This window comes from Erithacus rubecula (assembly GCF_903797595.1).
Source record: "Erithacus rubecula genome assembly, chromosome: 4".
Taxonomy (NCBI): domain Eukaryota; kingdom Metazoa; phylum Chordata; class Aves; order Passeriformes; family Muscicapidae; genus Erithacus; species Erithacus rubecula.
The window spans coordinates 47,317,446-47,335,501 of NC_136686.1; the positions used below are offsets into that span (position 1 = coordinate 47,317,446).

General features: G+C 39.4%; 1 protein-coding gene across 4 annotated transcripts; it reads left to right on the forward strand.

The window, feature by feature from the left end:
- The first annotated feature begins 942 nt into the window (after window positions 1–942).
- On the forward strand, window positions 943–17,573 carry ING3 (inhibitor of growth family member 3). 4 transcript variants are annotated; one of them, XM_079303064.1, is made up of 12 exons: window positions 943–1,103; window positions 1,272–1,343; window positions 5,287–5,387; window positions 6,744–6,809; window positions 8,758–8,854; window positions 10,980–11,051; window positions 11,324–11,443; window positions 13,384–13,541; window positions 13,962–14,152; window positions 15,273–15,465; window positions 15,956–15,994; window positions 16,628–17,573. In XM_079303064.1, the coding sequence occupies exons 1-12, from the start codon at window positions 1,076–1,078 to the stop codon at window positions 16,742–16,744; spliced, it is 1,254 nt and encodes a 417-aa protein (XP_079159190.1). In that variant the 5' UTR covers window positions 943–1,075; the 3' UTR covers window positions 16,745–17,573. The 4 variants fall into 4 exon arrangements, with proteins under 4 accessions (XP_079159190.1, XP_079159191.1, XP_079159193.1 ...); XM_079303065.1 differs by having other exon boundaries at window positions 13,483–13,541; XM_079303067.1 differs by lacking the exons at window positions 943–1,103; window positions 1,272–1,343 and adding an exon at window positions 4,975–5,103 and having other exon boundaries at window positions 13,483–13,541.
- The last annotated feature ends 483 nt before the right edge of the window (window positions 17,574–18,056 follow it).

Here is an 18,056-nt window from a genome sequence, read left to right on the forward strand (position 1 = left end):
TGCGTGAACTTCAAACATGAGAAAAGCACCACTTTCCATTGATCTTGACCATCAAAAACATCCCATGCAAGTTTTACTCATAGTTGGCTTAAGCATTTATTTCCTTTTTGCTTGGATACATCTAGCACAGATAAAGACATGGAAACAAAAAACACGGTGGAAAGCAAAGCTCATCTGCTACCACAATTCCTATGGTCCTGCACTTACACCTGACAACATGCAAGCCCCAAAAATTTCTTTCTCCAGGCAAAAAACGTCTGTATCAGTCCATGCCTAAAGCAGCAAATAACAGCAATAGAAGAGTGATGAAAAAAGCTGTTCGGGGGAATTAAACTGTGTGAAAAACCGCAGACCCAAACATGTAAAAGTGAATTAAGGAGCATTGTAACTGGATGGCAATCAGTGCTGTCAGCCCATTTTAGTTCTGCACTTTGAACAGAAATTCTAAAGCCAAGTCATTCTCTCCTAATGCTGTCCGCACCTGGCACCTGTGCTGAACGGAGCAGCTTTTTTACCTTGTGCCGTGAAGCAATTTCATCAGTTTTACCACTTCTTACGCTTTTAATGACCTATTACCGGCTGCGAACATTTAAAACAACAACGGACAAACAAAAGCCTCGAGACTGGTCAAGAAGCTGCAAGTTTTCCCTTTCCGTCCGCCTGACTTGCGGCGCTGAAGTCACGCCGGGGACGCTCCGGAGGACGGAAAACTGCTCCCGGAGAAGAGCCCCGCGGCCCCAGGATGACGGGAATGACCCCGGGATCGGGGGAACGCTCCCGGGATGGGGGGAACGGCCGCGGACCGGCCGGAATGACAATGCCTGGCGGGACGCGCAGCCTCCCACCGGCTCGCCCGGCACAGACTACAGTTCCCGTGAGGCCGCGCGGCAGAGCGCGGGCCGCGGTGTGCGTCAGAGCCCAAGCAGCCAATCGCGGCGCGGCCGGGGCGAGCGCCGTCCGCCGCCAATCTTGTTTTCGCTGAGTCGAGGCGCTGGTGTTGTTGGCGGCGGCGCCATATTGGAAGGGACGAGCGCCCGCTCTCGAGCAGCCCCTGGGCGCGGGCCCGGCCGCCGCCATGCTGTACCTGGAGGACTATCTGGAGAGTGAGTGTGTGCGCTGCGGGGGCGCCGGGCGGCCGGGCACGGCCGGTGCGGGGGAGCCGGGGGAAGCCGCGGCGAGGAGGCGGCGCCCCCCCTCCCCCACGGCAGCGAGTGACTGACTGGCTCCCCCCCTTCCTCCCCCCTCTCTCCCGCTCCCCCGTGTCCCCGCAGTGATCGAGCAGCTTCCCATGGATCTGCGCGACAGGTTCACCGAGATGCGCGAGATGGACCTGCAGGTGCAGAGTACGTGAGTCCCGCCCCTGCGCCTCCGCCCGCCCCTGCGCGCCGCCCCGCTCCGCCCCGCCCCGCCCGCCGCACCGGCCCCGCCGCAGGGCGCCAGCGGCGGCGCGGCCGAGCAGGCGGGGAAGGAGGGAGCGAAGCGGCGCCGCTGCGGCTCGAGGAAGCAGCTCCGCCCGCTCCCCCGCGCCGCCCCGGGGCGGTCGCGCCCCGTCGCCAGCCCTGCCCCGGCTCTCCAGCGGCGCCGCTCGGGCCCGGGGCCGGCTCGTCTCCCGCGGGCGCAGCTCTGCGGAGCCGCCGCGCCGAGCGAGGGGCGGGAGCGCGGCCCCGGCCCCGGCGCTGCAGCCCCGCCCGCCCCGAGCCGCCTTCCTGGACTTGTGCTGCTCCCAAGGGCATTTTCGGTGGCACGTCCCAAACTCTTCAGATTTTTGATCCCTAAGAGCAGTGATGGTGGTTTGGAACATGAGTTATGTCCCACTCCTTCCAGTAGGCAGCGGCGTGCTCTCTCTGAAACTTTCCAGCCAGCTCCCTAATAACAGTGTATGGAAAGTTGCTATTGCTCGGCCCGTTGTGCCCTAGCTGACACGCATCCAAATTTACTTTATAAGTATACTTTCGGTTTTATACAAATTACATTTTATATAAAGGTCTACTTTTGTATAAATATATTACACAAAATACATTTGTAAGTACACTTCAGGCTCCTTTGTAGACCACTTTGTGTCTCTCTGTTTATATCCTGATGTGATACACTGCCTTAGGCTGTTTTCAGGATGCATTGCCATTTCATCTTTCCTAATGCAATCTCGTCTGGGACTTGGGTGTCCTGTAACACCCTGGGTAGCTGCTGCAGTCATTTAATGCATAATTAATATGGTTACCTATAACTGTGATCCAAAAGTATTCATTCATGAAACTGCTACTGCACAAAAGAAGAGAGCAGTCATTAATATGGAAGGGCCAGTCTATTGTAAAGGGGAATGAGAGAAAGAGCAGAGATTGAAATAACAAGGGAATATTGTATGGCATACAAAATGTAGCACTAAGTGGGAACTGCTCTATAATACTTTGAAGTATTCCTGTTGGATATTTACTTTAGTGAACCCAGCAGGTCTGTTTAACAGGCATTATTGATAGGATTTTTTTGTATATTATGACCCAAAGGTTGTCTTGGGTTCAGTGCTTAAAGTTGTGAGAACAGTCATAGCTCCTTCTGGGAGATAACACTTCTGAAGTCGCTATCACCAGGGGGCATCATGAGAGGAGTGGGCAGCTCCATGACTTGGATCATTTGGAATAAGTTCATATATTTTCCTTCTGTTCCATAAGAAGGCAAAAAAGATAATAGGGGTTTTTTTTAGATGTATGTGAGAGCTGAGGCAACTAGCAACACCAAGACAGCAGATTGTCATTTCATCTGCTTTAACTGAAAATAACAAATAACACTCCATGTTGTATTACTGGAAGTAATAAATGACAATGGACCAAACTTCAGTGTACAGAAAAATTTTTTAGACCTTGGTACTTCTATAATTCTTGTCCAGTGATTAACAATTTGAATGTCCTAATACATTTATGAAACTTCTGGACTTGCACCTCTTCAGCATCACTTGCCCAACTGCCTGATGAACACTACAAACCTGGAGGTTGTTTGGTGTCTCACAAGTACTTGAAATCAGTACTTTGATGAGTGATACTGTCCCAGAAAATCACATGATTTGTAATTCAGAGATATCTCTGCTGCTCTGCTTTAGTGTCATTGCTGACTTTGTATTCTGTTCTGTTTGGACCACATTTACTCCTAATGAGGCAGGTTCTGCTATTTGTAGTTGGAAGAAAAAATAAAGCGTGTCTATCTGCTGTATATTCTGATAAGATTACTGTGGAAAAAGCAAAGATCATCTGAGCTAGGACTTGACTCTTGGGCTTTAACTGAGCTGCACATGAAGCATAAAATGTTTCTCTGTTCAAGTTAAATTCATGAATTATCAGGTTTTCATGGTAAAATGTCAACATCTGGAAAAAAAGACTGTTCTCGTAGAAGTTTTGGCAATTCTCTTGGGAAATTTGATCTAAGGAATTGGTATCTCAGAATATAGTATCATGAGAAAAAAATATCCAAACTTGAGTGTAGCAGAGAGAACTTTCCCTATAACTTGATAGATCTGACCTGCACTTGCCTTTGCCTTTTCTGCTCTTTCAGAAGAGACTAAGTTTCTGGAAATTTTCCCCTAGGCAATTTCACACAGACTGCTAACATGTCCTCAATAAAAAGTGAATAGGGAAGATACTTTTTATCATTTTTTCTTTACTAACACTTAAGATGTTTGTTCTCACAGGATAGGAAATAGAACATTTTGTCTGTTGGATTTTTGGTACAAATTAGAGTTCTTTGAGATGTAAAGATGTAACATCTTTAGAGATGTTAGAAGCCTCCATATAAAGTGTGTGCTTCTTGCTTGCCTCTCAGGCTTTTTAATCTTCTCTATGTGGTGCAAGTGGAAAATGCTTATTGCTCAGGTTATCCCACTTTGGCCCGTTTTACTCCAGAATTGTTCAATGACTTTGTCTGGGTCTAAATAAAGTTGATGTGAACTTATGTCACGACTGTTACAGCTTGGGATTAATGGTGCTCTGTACAGTCAGTTGTTAGGTTCCTTTTGGCTTTGATGGTGAATGTTCCCAGCACAGGGAAGGAAGAATGATGAATATTTTTGATTGTTTAGTAGGAATAATTTTTGGTTATTTGTGTAAATAGTTAATCCTAGCTGTGAATTTTCACAGAGTTGAGAAGACTTTTGGCCTCTTGGATTTTAAGAGTAAATCATACTTACGGATTTATGAGCTTATTGAATTAATTAATTAATTTGCATATTGTTTTGGCAAGATGTGATCCAGTTTTAATGGTGGTTCCTGGAAAGTTTCTTAGGTGTTTTGTAGCCAGAGCCTGAAGTTTGTAGGTGATACATACATGTCACATTTAATTTAAAACGGATAGCTGGGCAATGTCACTGAGAATGCTAGGAAAAAAACCTCAATACTGTCATCTACCCTGACACTAGCAAGGCTGTTCAAGCTAGTTTGACTGAGGCACCTGCATGTTTTTGGAAATGTGCAAGCTGTTGAGTGCACTAGTGGCCAGCTGTTGAAATAGTAAACTCAGTGGGAGAAGGGTAGAGATGAAGGGGAAGGGAATCCCTGTTCCTGTCTGAAATGAAAAAAAATAATTTGTGGTTGATATTTTCCTTTCTAGCGATAGTTCATGTTAGAAAATGGGTGGTTTTATTTTTTTTCCCCCTTGCAATATTTCTCAACTTCATGGAAGTGAGAGAGTCCCATCGAAATAATACTTCTTCAGTGCATTTACTCCTCTGGGGGTGGAGGGAATAATTTGTGAGTGCTTTCAATTTGCCCTGACCCTTCCTAGCAAGCAATGGAAAGGCCCTGGACTTAAAGGCAGTGACTTTGCTCTTCAGTTGGTCAGCCTTTTTGAGACACTAATTTTTTTTCAATTATTTGGTTTTATTTGACTATTTCTCTTAGGAGAACATTTTGTTTCCTGCTCAGTTTGTAACTGGCTAGAATGTTCCAAAGTCAGCAGTCTAGAGCCCTGGGTGAGGAGTTTGGGTCGTGCTTTAAGTCACTACCACTGCTCTTAGGGACAAAAAACCTTTAGAACTTGGAGTCCTGCCTGTCCCATGCTGGAGAGCACAAGAACCTTGATGAGAATCCTACCAGAATGCAATTCTGCTTCTTGGAAATTAAGGTAAATATTTCCCTCCACTGTCCACTGTTGCTTGGTTGTTTTGGTTTTTTCTTTTTTTTTTCCTCTCTAATAGTTTGCACCTCAGTCCTGTCAACTTTGTTTGAGAAAAAATTTTCCCCTTATTTTCTAATGTTTATGTACATGAGAAGATAACCTTTGTCTCAATCTCTTCCTATGCTACAGATGCAATGGATCAGCTTGAGCAGAGGGTAAATGAATTTTTTATGAATGCAAAGAAAAACAAACCTGAATGGAGAGAAGAACAAATGACATCAATCAAAAAAGTAAGAATATCACAAGAATGGGTCAGTTTTTTCTTTTGCAAACTAAGACAGCCTTAGGAAAAATAGTTTATGATTGATGGGAGATTTAAGTGTTCAGAACTGTGCCTTCCCTTGGGCTTTCACAGAGGTGGATAGAACTACCTTGGAGGAGAAAAGTGAGTGAAAGGTGTTTTTGATGAAGAATTTCTCTCAAGTTTTACTGAGCACTTGCTAGCATTTAAAAAAATGTAATCCTGAAGTGATGAGGAAGCCTGGTACTAAATTTTGAACTCAGATTTTTTTTTCTGTTTGTGTGACATGAAGTTGCCCAAGTTAATTTGCTTTCTTTTAGAGGGTACTTTTCAAGCTTCCATTCAGCATTTCCTGGGATTTTCTGCCTATGTTCCACACATTATTCATATGGTCTGTGTAGCTTGAGAGAGGGAGGAGTAAGAACATGAATATGAATGTGTTCTGTGTTATCCTTCAATATTTGAGCATTGGTGGTGGTATTGTTAGCAATGTAGTCCATCATTTTGTCAGGAAAAATCTTTCTAGTCTCCTACAGTGGCTACTTCAGCCCCTAATTTGGGTAAGGCTTGTTTTCTTGTTTAATTAATGCAAATAGATTTTTAAATTCTGAAAAAGAAAAAAGCCAGAGCTCTGACTTAACTAGAATAAATAAAAAATTTGCTTTTGGCTTTAGTTGAATAAAAATTTCAGGTAGTTTTTGCATAAGATACTATTCAGTGGAAGCTGAGAATTAAAAGGCAGTAAAATCTGTTCAAATATAAAGTAAAAACAATTAAAATAGACATTTTAAAAAAGTTTCATCTGTGAAATTTTGTTGGTTAGAGGAGACTTTTGGATTGTTTTAGTCAAATTATGTAGAATGCAGTTATGAGTTAAAGAAGCTTTTTTAAAAGTAATTTAAGTGATATACAGTATTACCTTGGTTTAACTAGAGTGCTGGAAAGGCCTCCCCACAGAGTGCTTCAGCATCATGTTGAAGAGCACTAGGATTTATGGTGGTCCTGGAGTAGAAGACACAATCATATTTAAGTCCATACCATGATGCTGTGTAATGTAAAATAAATCCAAGATTATTTCATTTCTCATAGCATTTCTTGTAGAAATCTAGATATCAGTCTAGTTGGAAGTGTCTCCATCTTATAATTCTGCTTTTTCTAAAACAGAGAAAATAAATTGATACCTATTTCAGATGATGGTTGTTTACAGTAAAATTTCGCAGTCTTTCTGAAAAATGACTTAAATTTGTCCTTTTGACTTATATTTTGTGCTTCCTAACAGTAGTTTAAACTTACTGATATTAGTTCAGTTGCATTCATAATTTAAAAATAATTCTTTTCATAACAGGATTATTATAAGGCTTTGGAAGATGCAGATGAAAAAGTGCAACTGGCTAATCAAATATATGATCTGGTAAGTGGACACATTACCTGTGGTGAATTCCCTGAGTTTATACCCTAGGAAATTCTAAGCATTGTTGAGTGCTGCAGCCATGCTGCCTGTACTTTTGAGTAATCCACATACAGATGTACACAGATGTTTTGCTGCTGGAAGAAACAGTTAATGTTTTATTGACTTTCAAGAATTTTTGGGGTTTTGGGTTGTAAGTGTCACTTAAATATTAAACAGAAATAGTATTAAACATCATAAGGTTTTAATGCATGGTTTTGGCCTGGTTGAGAGAATCCCTTGGGATGCAGTGTTGAGGAGTCCAGGAAGGCTGGGCATTCTTCAAAAAGGAAATCTTAAATGTATAGGATCAGAATTAGAAGAGCCAAAGCCCAAGTAGAACTTTATCTGGTTGCTGCTATGAAAGAGAAAAATATTTTAAAAAATATATCAGCAATAAAAGAAGGGCTGTGGAAAATCTCCATCCTTTATTGGATACAGAGGTAAATATAGTGATAGAGGATGAAGAAAGGCAGGTATTTCATTGCCACAATGTTTAATAACAAGACCAGTTGTTCTCAGGGTGCTCAGCCCCTTGAACTGGAAGAAGTGTTGGGGGGGAGCAGAATGAAGTCCCCATAATTCAAGGGAGGTCAGCAACCTGCTGTGCCACTTAGATACACACAAGTCTAGGGCTGTGATGGGATTCACCACACAGCTCTGGGGGAGATGGTGGAAGAGGTCACTGAGCCACTTTTGGATGTTCAACAGAGGTCTCACTTCACTGAAAATTAGCAAATGCAATGCCCATGTACAAGAAGGGTCAGAAAGAGCATCTAGGGAATGAATTCAGGGCCTGTCAGCCTGACTTCAGTCCTGGGTATGGTCATGGAGCTGATGGTCCTGAGTGTCATGACACAGCACAAGCAGGACAACCAGGGGATCAGGCCCAGGCAGTGTGGGTTTAGAAAAGGCAGGTCTTGTTTGACTGATTCAATTTTCAACGATGAAGTGACCTGCTTAGTACATGAGGGAAAGGCTGTGGATGTTGCCTACCTGGACTTTACTAAAATCTTTAGCACTGTTTCCTACAGCACACTCCTGGAGAAACTGGCTACTCATGCCTTGGGCAGGTGCACTATTCATTGGGTAAAAAATTGGATGGATGGCCAGACCCAGAGAGGAATGGCATGTGATTTAAAGTATAAAGTTTAAGTATATTTATTTTACATTCCTCAAGAGAACAGAACCTGCAAGTCAGACTACACTCAAATATAGAAGACATAAAACAACTGCTTTAGTTTCACTACAGTGAACCAAAAGTTTGTTGTAGAAGTTGGAACTTCTTCTCTTTTGCTTAGCTGGTAACTGGAAAAGCCTCCCAGTTTTCAATAAAGACGGTAAATTTTGCTCTATGATTGCAGATGTAGAAGGCATTTGGAATGCAGTGTTTCTTTTCGTGATAGTGAGTTGAGAATTTTTTTGGCTAATTTTTAATACCCAAGAGCATGTCATAATTTGCTGAAACACACAGGAGTCCCCAGTTTCAGTTAAGACCCAGTACACACCAAATTTACCGGTGTTTATAATGGCACACAAATTGCACACAGGTTTCAGTTCAGAACTTGCAATTTCCCTGAAGCAGCCCAATTTCTACTAAAGTCCATGTCATGTACTGTTCTTTCTTTGTCCTTTGTGTTTGCATAAGCAGAGCACCTCCAAGTCTTATTCATCTTTATTTCTGAAAAGAAGTGTCTTGGAGCTCTGCCTATGCTGTTTTGGTGTTAACTGCAGTGTCTTTGCTGAGTGAGGGAAGTGGAGATGACCAAAAAGATCACTTCTGTGCATTATTGTGCTTAGTGCTGTGTGGCACAAAATTGCTGGAAGGGAAATGCATAGCAAGCCCAAGATTGAGAATGTAGATATTCCTGTTCCAGAAGTGGATGCTATTTATTTTTGCTTCATCTAACAGGTAGACCGTCATTTGAGAAAACTGGACCAGGAACTCGCTAAATTCAAAATGGAACTTGAAGCAGATAATGCTGGAATTACAGAAATATTAGAGAGACGTAAGTATGCATGATTTTCTTTAAGAACTTGACAAACTTTCTGTCAATTTGCAGAATTAAAGTATCATATACTTGTTAGCTGCCAGTATTTTCACCTGTGTTTTAGCCCACTTTTCATCAGCGATTCTCAAATTTTAGTTTCAACCTCAATTTATTCCAGTGAAATCAAAATACAGATTAATGAGCTGAGCAATAGAATAATTTTTGCATACAGCTGTTGTCCTTGTGAATTGCTACAGTAAGATATATTATTCTTTAAACTTTATTTTAATGATTATAGATATAAAGCCAAGTACTTTGGTCTAAGCATGCCACCTACCCAGTTGCAAGGGAACCATTTCTTCCTTGAACTGATGGCTACCAAACTAAGGAGGGTCATTATTTTAGTTTTCCATGTACTTGGTGGTTCTTCTTTAAATGGCTGAGAATGGGCTTTTCTGTAATGGGCCAGTGAAGGAAAATCATTTTAGGTAAGAAACCTGCACATTAAATGCAACCATACTGGTATTCAGAATGTAAATGAAAATGTAAAGTTACAGCTTTTTTGCCAGCTTGGTGTAGAAGAATCTAGCTAATCAGCATTTAGACATCAAATTCAAATGTGATTGTGATAAATGTACAAGTTAATTTAGCTGTTGTGGTTATGGAGGTAGTGGCTGTCCTCATAGCCAAAGATAGTGAAAATTGACTTAAGTAACTTGGGGATATTAGGAATAAGTACTTTTTCTTGGAACTTTTTGTGACTGTGTTATATAAGCTGTGAGTTTGGGCCTATTTTATTTGTAGTTTCTATTACAAATAACAGACACAAAAAAAGGAAACTCTAAATGCTATTAATTGACTAGCAGTTACAGAAAAGGACTAGTTTATTTTAGTTTAAATCTCAGCTAGTTTTAGGATGTGATGCTACCTTCTGTTGAACCATGTGTTTGGAGATGTTGCTAGATAGGATTTCAATAATTCAAAATAGAGAAATGCTAGACTGCATGTTGCATCTTTAAGGTTTGCTTGGTTTGAGAGTTCTGTTTCCTTTATTTTTAAATGAAGCTAAAAGTAGGTGACTTAATATTTTTAGCTTTCAGAGTAGATACATAAAGTCCCACCAGAGGGCAGCCTTTGGGCAAGTTCAAAATGTAATGGAAGTTCACTCAGCCAAAATAGCTTCTTGTGCTTTCCTCTTCTAGAATAATTATATTTAAACTTTTGTAATACTTATGTATTATATATTCTTATATGTTAGTGCTTTCAAAAAGTACTGCAAGAGGTAAAGAAATGCTGAAGCTACAGATTTTGAAAAATGAATGTGAATTGCTTTCTTGTTTTGTGTTCTGTGAAAATATAAATTGGTATTGCAACTACTTCAAAATCTTTTTTGTTAGAAATTGACACACAAAATATTGTATATTTTTCTAAATTTATAGTCAAAGTCTCTCCTGTGCTGTGATTATTTAGCCTCATCTTAGAAGAATTTTTTCTTCTTAGATATAGACTTGGATTTATGCTTGTCTGACTTTTTCCTTTTTTTTAGGGGGAGGATAGGGGTGGGGTTTGTTGTTGTTTTGTTGGTTTTGTGGGGTTTTTTGTTTGGTTTTGGGTTTTTTGTACTGTTGCTGTGTGTCTTTTGAATGTTAAGAAAATCTGGATGATGATCTGCAGCCTTTTCTTTTGAATGTTAAATCATCTTGAAAGATGAAACGGCTGTTTCTTGAGTTTTGACTGAATGTGACAAGGTGGACTCAGTAGGACAAGATTCCTTGTTCATACAGTTTACATTGTTCAGTCTTCATATTGGTGTAGATTGTCAGTAGTTTTGGTGCAGCCATTCTGCAACTCATTTCAGTAAGTGGCATGTTGAGGGCAACGCTGTTGGTTCTTACTTGCCTTGGTTTTAAGTTCTTGATTCCAACAGTTGGACAGTAGCAGTCACCAATTTTTACTTGAGAACTAATCTCACTGGCTCCTGGTTGTACTGTAGAAAGGGCTTTCAACTCTAGCAATTTTTTTTTCAATTAAAATAAATATAACTGCATTGTGATTTGGTTAATGTTTTAAAGATTCCTTTAGTATGTAAAAGTTGAAACAGTGCCAGCTCTCAATTTTCACGTCCTGCTTACCTCCCTCTTAGGGTCTCTGGAGCTGGATACGCCAGCACAGCCTGTGAATAACCATCACTCCCATTCTCACACTCCAGTAGAGAGTAAGTATTTGAAACTTATAAAGATGGCTACTTTTTATGTTTCCTTTGGTTTTTTTGTTGAGTAGTATCAGGAAAAAGATGGTTCAGAACATTTTTCCGTCCATCATAGCAGGGAGAAAACAAAACATAATAAATGCTAATAATGTCTTTAAAGAAGAAGTGCAAGAATGAAATAGGCTTTGCTGGTGGGAATTAGTTGAAAGGGCTAGCGTAATTTGACTTTCAAGCTGAATAGATTTTATACTTAAGTTCCCTTCATTTATTTTATTTAGAAAGGAAACACAATCCATCTTCTCACCATAGTACAACAGATCATGTTCCTGAAAAGAAGTTTAAATCTGAAGCTCTTCTATCTACTCTGACATCAGATGCATCTAAAGAAAATACACCAGGTAATCCTAGTTGTCTTTCATTTCATTGCTTTTTAATCAGAAGAAGAGAAACTTAATTATATTTGTGAGTTAGTCTTCTGAAGTCACAGAATCATGGAATAGGTAAAGTTGGAACAGACCCCAGTGGGTCATCTGGTGCAGCCTCCCTGCTCAAGCAGGGTCATCCTAGAGCACATTGCAAAGGATTGTGTACAGACAGTTCTTGAATATCTCCAGTGGGGGAGACTCCACAGGCTCTTTGGGCAGCCTGTTTCTATGTTACCTGTCCTCTGTGTGGGCACCTGCATAGTAAGGAATTTCTTCCTTATATTCAGTTGGAACTTCCTGTGATCAGGTTCTACCTGTTGCCTTTTGTCTTTTGCCCTTTGGTGCCCTAAGCAGAGCCTGGTTCCATCCCCTTGACACCCTCCCTTCAGGTACTCATAGACAGTAATGTCATCTCTTCTGGAGGCTGAACAGGCTCATCTCCCTCAGCCTTTCCTCATAAGTGAGGTGCTCCAGTACCTTTATCATCTTTTTTTCACTCCACTGAACCTATTCCAGGAACTCCATGTCTCTTGTCCTGAGGAGCCCAGAACTGGGCACAGCACTCCAGATGCAGCTTTGCTAGGGCTCAGTAGAGGATCAGGACCATCTCCCTCAATCTGCTGGCAGTGCTTTTTCTAATGCACCCCAGGACACCATTGGCCTTCTTAACCCCAGGGGACACTGCTGGCTCAGAGACAGTTTGTTGTCCAGCAAGACCCTGAGGTCCTTCTCCACAGGGTGGCTTTTCAGCATGTCAGCCCACAGCTCTGCATGGGGTTATTACTCTCCAGGTGCACTGCACTTCCCTTTGAATTTCTAGACCCTGTCATCTAGACCTTTTGGGATCTGCCATTCAGCCAGTCAATCAAAGGCTGAGACACCTTTCCCTAGGATTTTCAGTCACTTGAAACATGAGAAATTGCAGGCATTTTTACTCATCTGTATTGTCCATGAAGTGTGTCTGCTTTGTTGTCATTTCACAGCTGTATAATGGCTGTTACTTTCTAGTTACACTTTTAGGAAGATAACAGTACAGTTTCATTCAGCTAGTAGTATAAATATAAGAGATCAATGCATTTTCACAAAAAAATGCATACCACAATTTCCAAAGTGAGGGAAAATAATTTTCACACCTTTTTTTTGAGAGTTGGTCCAAAAACAAAACTCTTTCATGTGTTGTCTATGTCAAAATAGAAGTCTTTTTGAATAGTGTGTAAAAAACCAAAACTTTTCTTCTGCCTATATTCAGTATTAAGGAGTTTCATAGTTTCTTTTCTGAAAATAAAAGACTAAGGAGTTAGAGTAAGTCAACTACCTTGTTTTGGAGTTCAGTAATGTTTGTCAGTTTTAAATAGTTTCAGTAATGTCTATTTCAATTTTCTTTTGAAGAAACTTCATATGAGCCTGCAAATGAAATGTAGCTATATTTGAGCAGCTGTCATTCTGCAGATGACCCTGGAAATTGTGTAGCATTAAAACTGATCTGTACTTTTTAGAATTAAGGTTGCTGAAAGTTTTACCTCAGACACAGTATAGGTGCATAATCATTCTTACCCTCTTCTTGTTGATTATAGTGGAGAATAGAGAGAGATTATACAAAGAATTGTTTCAGTGTAGGTATAGGTATAGCAGCTGCATTTGTTCTTCAATAGCTGAGTATCATAGTGAGAGCTGACTTTCTAAAAGGACTCCTTGCATATGAGGATAGGTAGGGAACAAACTTCTTTTTTTTCCCCCCCATAAACAAATACTAGCTTTGTCTAATTACCTCTAAAACCATTTTCCAAATGATTAGACTACTCTGATGCATAAACAGAATTCCTATTCTTTCACTGGTTGTCATATAACTCTTCTTAAATTGCAAAGGAATTTAGCTTCATTTTGAATTTCATAAATGTGTTCTATTCATCAAGGGTGTCGAAACAGTAATTCATCATCCTCTTCAAACAATGCATACAATACAAACTCTTCTCAACCATTGGCATCATATAACCTGGGCTCATTATCTTCAGGATCCGGGGCCGGTGCAATTACCATGGCAGCAGCTCAAGCAGTGCAAGCCACAGCACAGGTAATGTCAAAATATTCTTGTCATTCTGCCATCCTATTAAGATTAAGAAGAAAGGCTAGTGACTGCTTTCTTTTTTGTTTTGGGTTTTTTTTTTGTTTGTTTTTTGTTTTTTTGGGGGGTTTTTTTGGGTTTTTTTTTTGTTTTTTTTAATCTGAATTCCCATGATCACTTTCAGCTGATGTGAGTCAGTTCTCATATTAGAACTTTATTAAAATATGACAGTTTCATCCTGTATAACTTGCCTAAAGGGACAGCTTGTTTTCTGACTTTTCCTGGAAGGTATTCTCACACATTTAACTGCCTGTTGTACATAATTTCGCTAACAAGGTGACGAGTGAACCTGTGCATATCATTAGCAGTTAGCAGCCTTATGCAGGAGCTTTACTGCACAATCTGACACAGTGCCAGTATTCCTTTCAGATGAAGGAGGGAAGACGAACATCCAGTCTAAAAGCCAGCTATGAAGCATTTAAGAACAATGATTTCCAGCTTGGAAGAGAATTCTCACTATCCAGAGATTCAGCTGGATATTCATCATCAGCTCTGGCATCTACATTAACTCAGACCTTAAGTTCATCAACCTCAGATTCACGAAGTGGCAGAAAAAGCAAGTAGGTTTTCTTACTTGTTGACTGCAATTATAACTTTTAAGACAGCTGAGCTTTCTTTTAAAAGGTCATGGGCCATATTAGAAGTACATTTTACTTAATGGTTGTGGAGGGGAATCAGCAGAAGTTACTGCCTGTTGGCCATTTTTTATTCAGGGCTGTGTTCTTTAGTCTCCCACTTCTTTTTAAGCAAACTCATTCCATTGATTTGCTTTCTTATCTGAGGGACAAAGTGTCTTCCCGCATTTTTCTATTGTTTTGGAGAGATTAGATCTAACAGCAAATGTTGGGAATTACTGTGCAACGGTTTGTAGATGGTTTTGAAATAATCTGGAGATCTAATTGATGCCAGTTTCAAGTAAATGTGTCACTTTCCAATGACTGACTGTCTAGAACACGGGATGAATTTTATTTCTGATTGAAATGAAGTTTTAAGACATTTCTAACAACACAATGTCTCAACACATTCAACAATCAGAACTTGGAAGAATTTGTCTCAAAATGCCCATCCTTTTAAATTTACTTGAGTTTTTTTCTTCATTCAATTTTGTGTATGTTCACAACTCAGTTAATAATGCTGTTTTAGAAGCATTTTTCATCTATGAATATCTTGGGTGTCAGGTCTGACCTATAAGCAAATGCAGAGAAATTTTATTCTGGCACCACTCCTATGGAGTGATTGCTGATGCTTGAGTGGAGATTAACAGAGAATCAGTCATTTGCAAAACAGTTATCTATGGTATATGACATATGACATTATTTATATGTAAATTCCTATTTTATTGGTAACATAATTTTTATAAGGATTTGACACCAAGGCTGTTGATAGAAAACTTAGTGAAGAAAAGCATTTTTTAAAGCCACTTGACAGTTCAGAGCTGTTAAATTCCATTGATTAGAACAGCGTGTCTTGCACTTGTAGGCTGGTATGACTTGTTTCCTTTTCCAAGAGCATTTAGTGGGTGCATTCCAGTGCTTGCAGTGGTTGAATGAAATGTGATAGTGATAGCTTTGGGATTTACATGCTGCAGTATTTCAGAGTCAACCAAGTACTTGTTTAGTGATTCTTTCACTTGGCAGGAAATAAATAATGTATTTTTTCCTTTTTTTTACTCTTCCTCAGAAACAACAACAAATCGTCAAGTCAGCAGTCCTCCTCATCATCTTCTTCTTCCTCTCTATCATCATGTTCTTCTTCATCTGCACTGGCACAAGAACTGTCTCAACAAACAGCTGTAATACCAGAGTCTGATTCTAATAGCCAGGTTGATTGGACCTATGATCCAAATGAACCACGTTACTGTATTTGTAATCAGGTAAGGATAGCCTCCAAATTGAAGTACAGCTACAGCTGCTGTTTTGATGTAGCTGAACTTTCTTCTCTGAATGCTAATTTTGAGAAAAATCTGTACTTTTACTCTTGAACTTCTGATCTGTATTTTTTTACTTACCGGTGATGTGAATAATGAACTGTTGAAGCAAAAATAGTCAATTTTTTAAAGATGTAATGTCCTTGGCGAGTTTTAAATCCGGTAATGGAGACTTCAGGAATAATTAAATTTAAAAATTGAGGGGGTTCACAGTGAGTTTATTTTTTTATCCAATCTAGAATATGCAGATGTATCTTCTTCTGCATAAACAATTTTTGAAAATCAATTCACTATAAATATGTGGTGTTTGGGTTATGTAACAAAAGTAAAATGTTGTTACTGATATTAGTGGAAAAACTCCTCAGAGGAAGAAATTTGGATGTTGGTCCTTTCAAAATGTTAATTGCTAAGAGTTGTTTTTTTCTTATTTTACTAGGTGTCCTATGGTGAAATGGTAGGCTGTGATAACCAAGATGTAAGTAACAAAGTTCTAAAGGTTTATGAGAGGCTTGTGCATATAACTATTGCTTGTAGGAGTTGGGGTTTTTTTAGAGTTTGTTTTTGAGTAGAGTTTTTTAGAGTAAAGTGCATATGATTTGAACCATCCTTCAAGAACGTTCTCACCTCTTCAAACAAGCTAGGGTCTTTTAGAAACCTTCAGCCTTTGCTAGAAGTTTGAAAAATTCCCTGCTTCAAAATATTCTTGATTTCTGTGAATTCATACCTGTTTTACTGCTAATGAGTTGTTCTTTTAAAATAAAAAAAGTTTTCAAAGGAAATTAAATATAATCATGTATTTACTGATACAATTACATTTAAACAGAAGTGATAAGCTTACTCTGACAAAATAATTATTTCAAAGCACAACCTACTTACTTTGCTCTGTCATCCAAGTCCATCTATGACTCCTAGAATTTGTATAATTTTTCTTAGTGTACTGAGTGTATGCTGCAGATCCTTCCATCTCCTTGTTTTGTCCTGTGACTTATGTGAAATGCAGAATCTATGCTTTCAATTTATTTTTCGTTTTCATAAAATTGTAGTTGTGATAGGCATTTTGAAAAACAAAAACCCAAGTCCCAAACCATGTTTTTTAACTCTTTTATAGTGCCCTATTGAGTGGTTCCACTATGGATGTGTTGGACTGACAGAAGCACCAAAAGGGAAATGGTACTGTCCACAGTGTACAGCTGCAATGAAGAGAAGAGGCAGTAGACATAAATAAGTTCCTTCATCTGGAAAAATATTGCATATTAAAGGTTTTATAAAGGACTTGGGAGGAGAGGGGCAACTCTCACCACACTTCTTGCAACCACTGGAGAGTAACAGAGCAATCATAGAATGGTATGGTTGGAAAGGACCGTAAAGATCTTCAAGTTCCAGCCCCCAGTCATAAGATCTTGAACTATTGGTTTTGCTAAGTCATGTTTGAATATTGTAGGTAAATTATTTACGCACCTTGATGTGCTACAGATACTATTCCAGTGAGCCTTGGATTATTCCAGTGGCCAACATATGCAGACATTTGTACTATCAAACCATTTTCTTTAAGCAGTGGGCATTCTACAATTACTCAATCTTCCAAAAATTCAGATAAGTCAAGATTTTAAATGTATGTTTTATATACAACAGATATATTCTGCTGCATGTACTGTACTCAAGAGCTGTTACGTAACACTATGTATATTAATAGTGCAAAAAGTCAGTGCTTCTGAAAGGAAAAAGAGACAGTGGTTTTTAAAATGCCTTTATAGCTTTGGTTCTTTATGAAACTTAATTCAGCAGGCTGAAGAAAATGGTTCTTGTATACAGCGGGCTGTTGTCCTTTAGGATACTTGAGTATGTAAAAACAAAAAAAAAATGCTGTAGAATAAAACAAACTTGTGCCATTAGTCTTTATATGTTTCTGCTCCAAGAAGGCGGGGGCTATAAGAAGAAAAAAAGGTGTTAAAGTGACAATAAATTTTTATACCAAATGTGTTTATTTTTTTGTGCAAGTAATCCTTTAAATTTGAATTGTATTAGGTGTAAAATAAAAGAACCTCAACTCCTCAGATTCATGTTTTCTGTACATTTGTCAAAAAAAGGTCCGTCACTGGAGTGGTTTCACAGATTGGCTTTTTTTCAGTGGCCCTTTAATGCAGCAGCACTGAACAGAAAGATGGGGTTTATGCCTATTTTTTTTCCTCCTCCTCCTTTCCACTGTTAAAAAAAAAAAATGGAAAAAAGATTTTACTTCAGCCCCTGGGTTAGGCTGAAACACTGTGGCTGTCATATGGTAGCTTTCCAGAGCCATGAAGAGAAGAGAAGCAGTGTTCCATTGCATGACCATGCAAGTAGTGTCAGGTGAATAAAAACAGATAGGTGCATTAGTAATAAGAGTATGTGCAGAGAATGATACCAACTTCTGTCACTGCATGCTTTTAAAAATGAAAAAAGTAGGCATTTAAAGTCCATGAACTCAGGCAAAGTAGATGTGTAAGAAGGGAAATGTGATTATGGATGATAAATAGACTTTGGCAAAAGAATAGGATAGA

Coding starts and splice junctions, on each gene's coding strand:
- ING3 (XM_079303064.1), top strand. CDS start 1,076: ATGCTGTACCTGGAGGACTATCTGGAGA. Junction 8,855..10,979: donor TACAGAAATATTAGAGAGAC/GTAAGTATGCAT, acceptor CCTCCCTCTTAG/GGTCTCTGGAGCTGGATACG. Junction 11,444..13,383: donor ATCTAAAGAAAATACACCAG/GTAATCCTAGTT, acceptor CTATTCATCAAG/GGTGTCGAAACAGTAATTCA.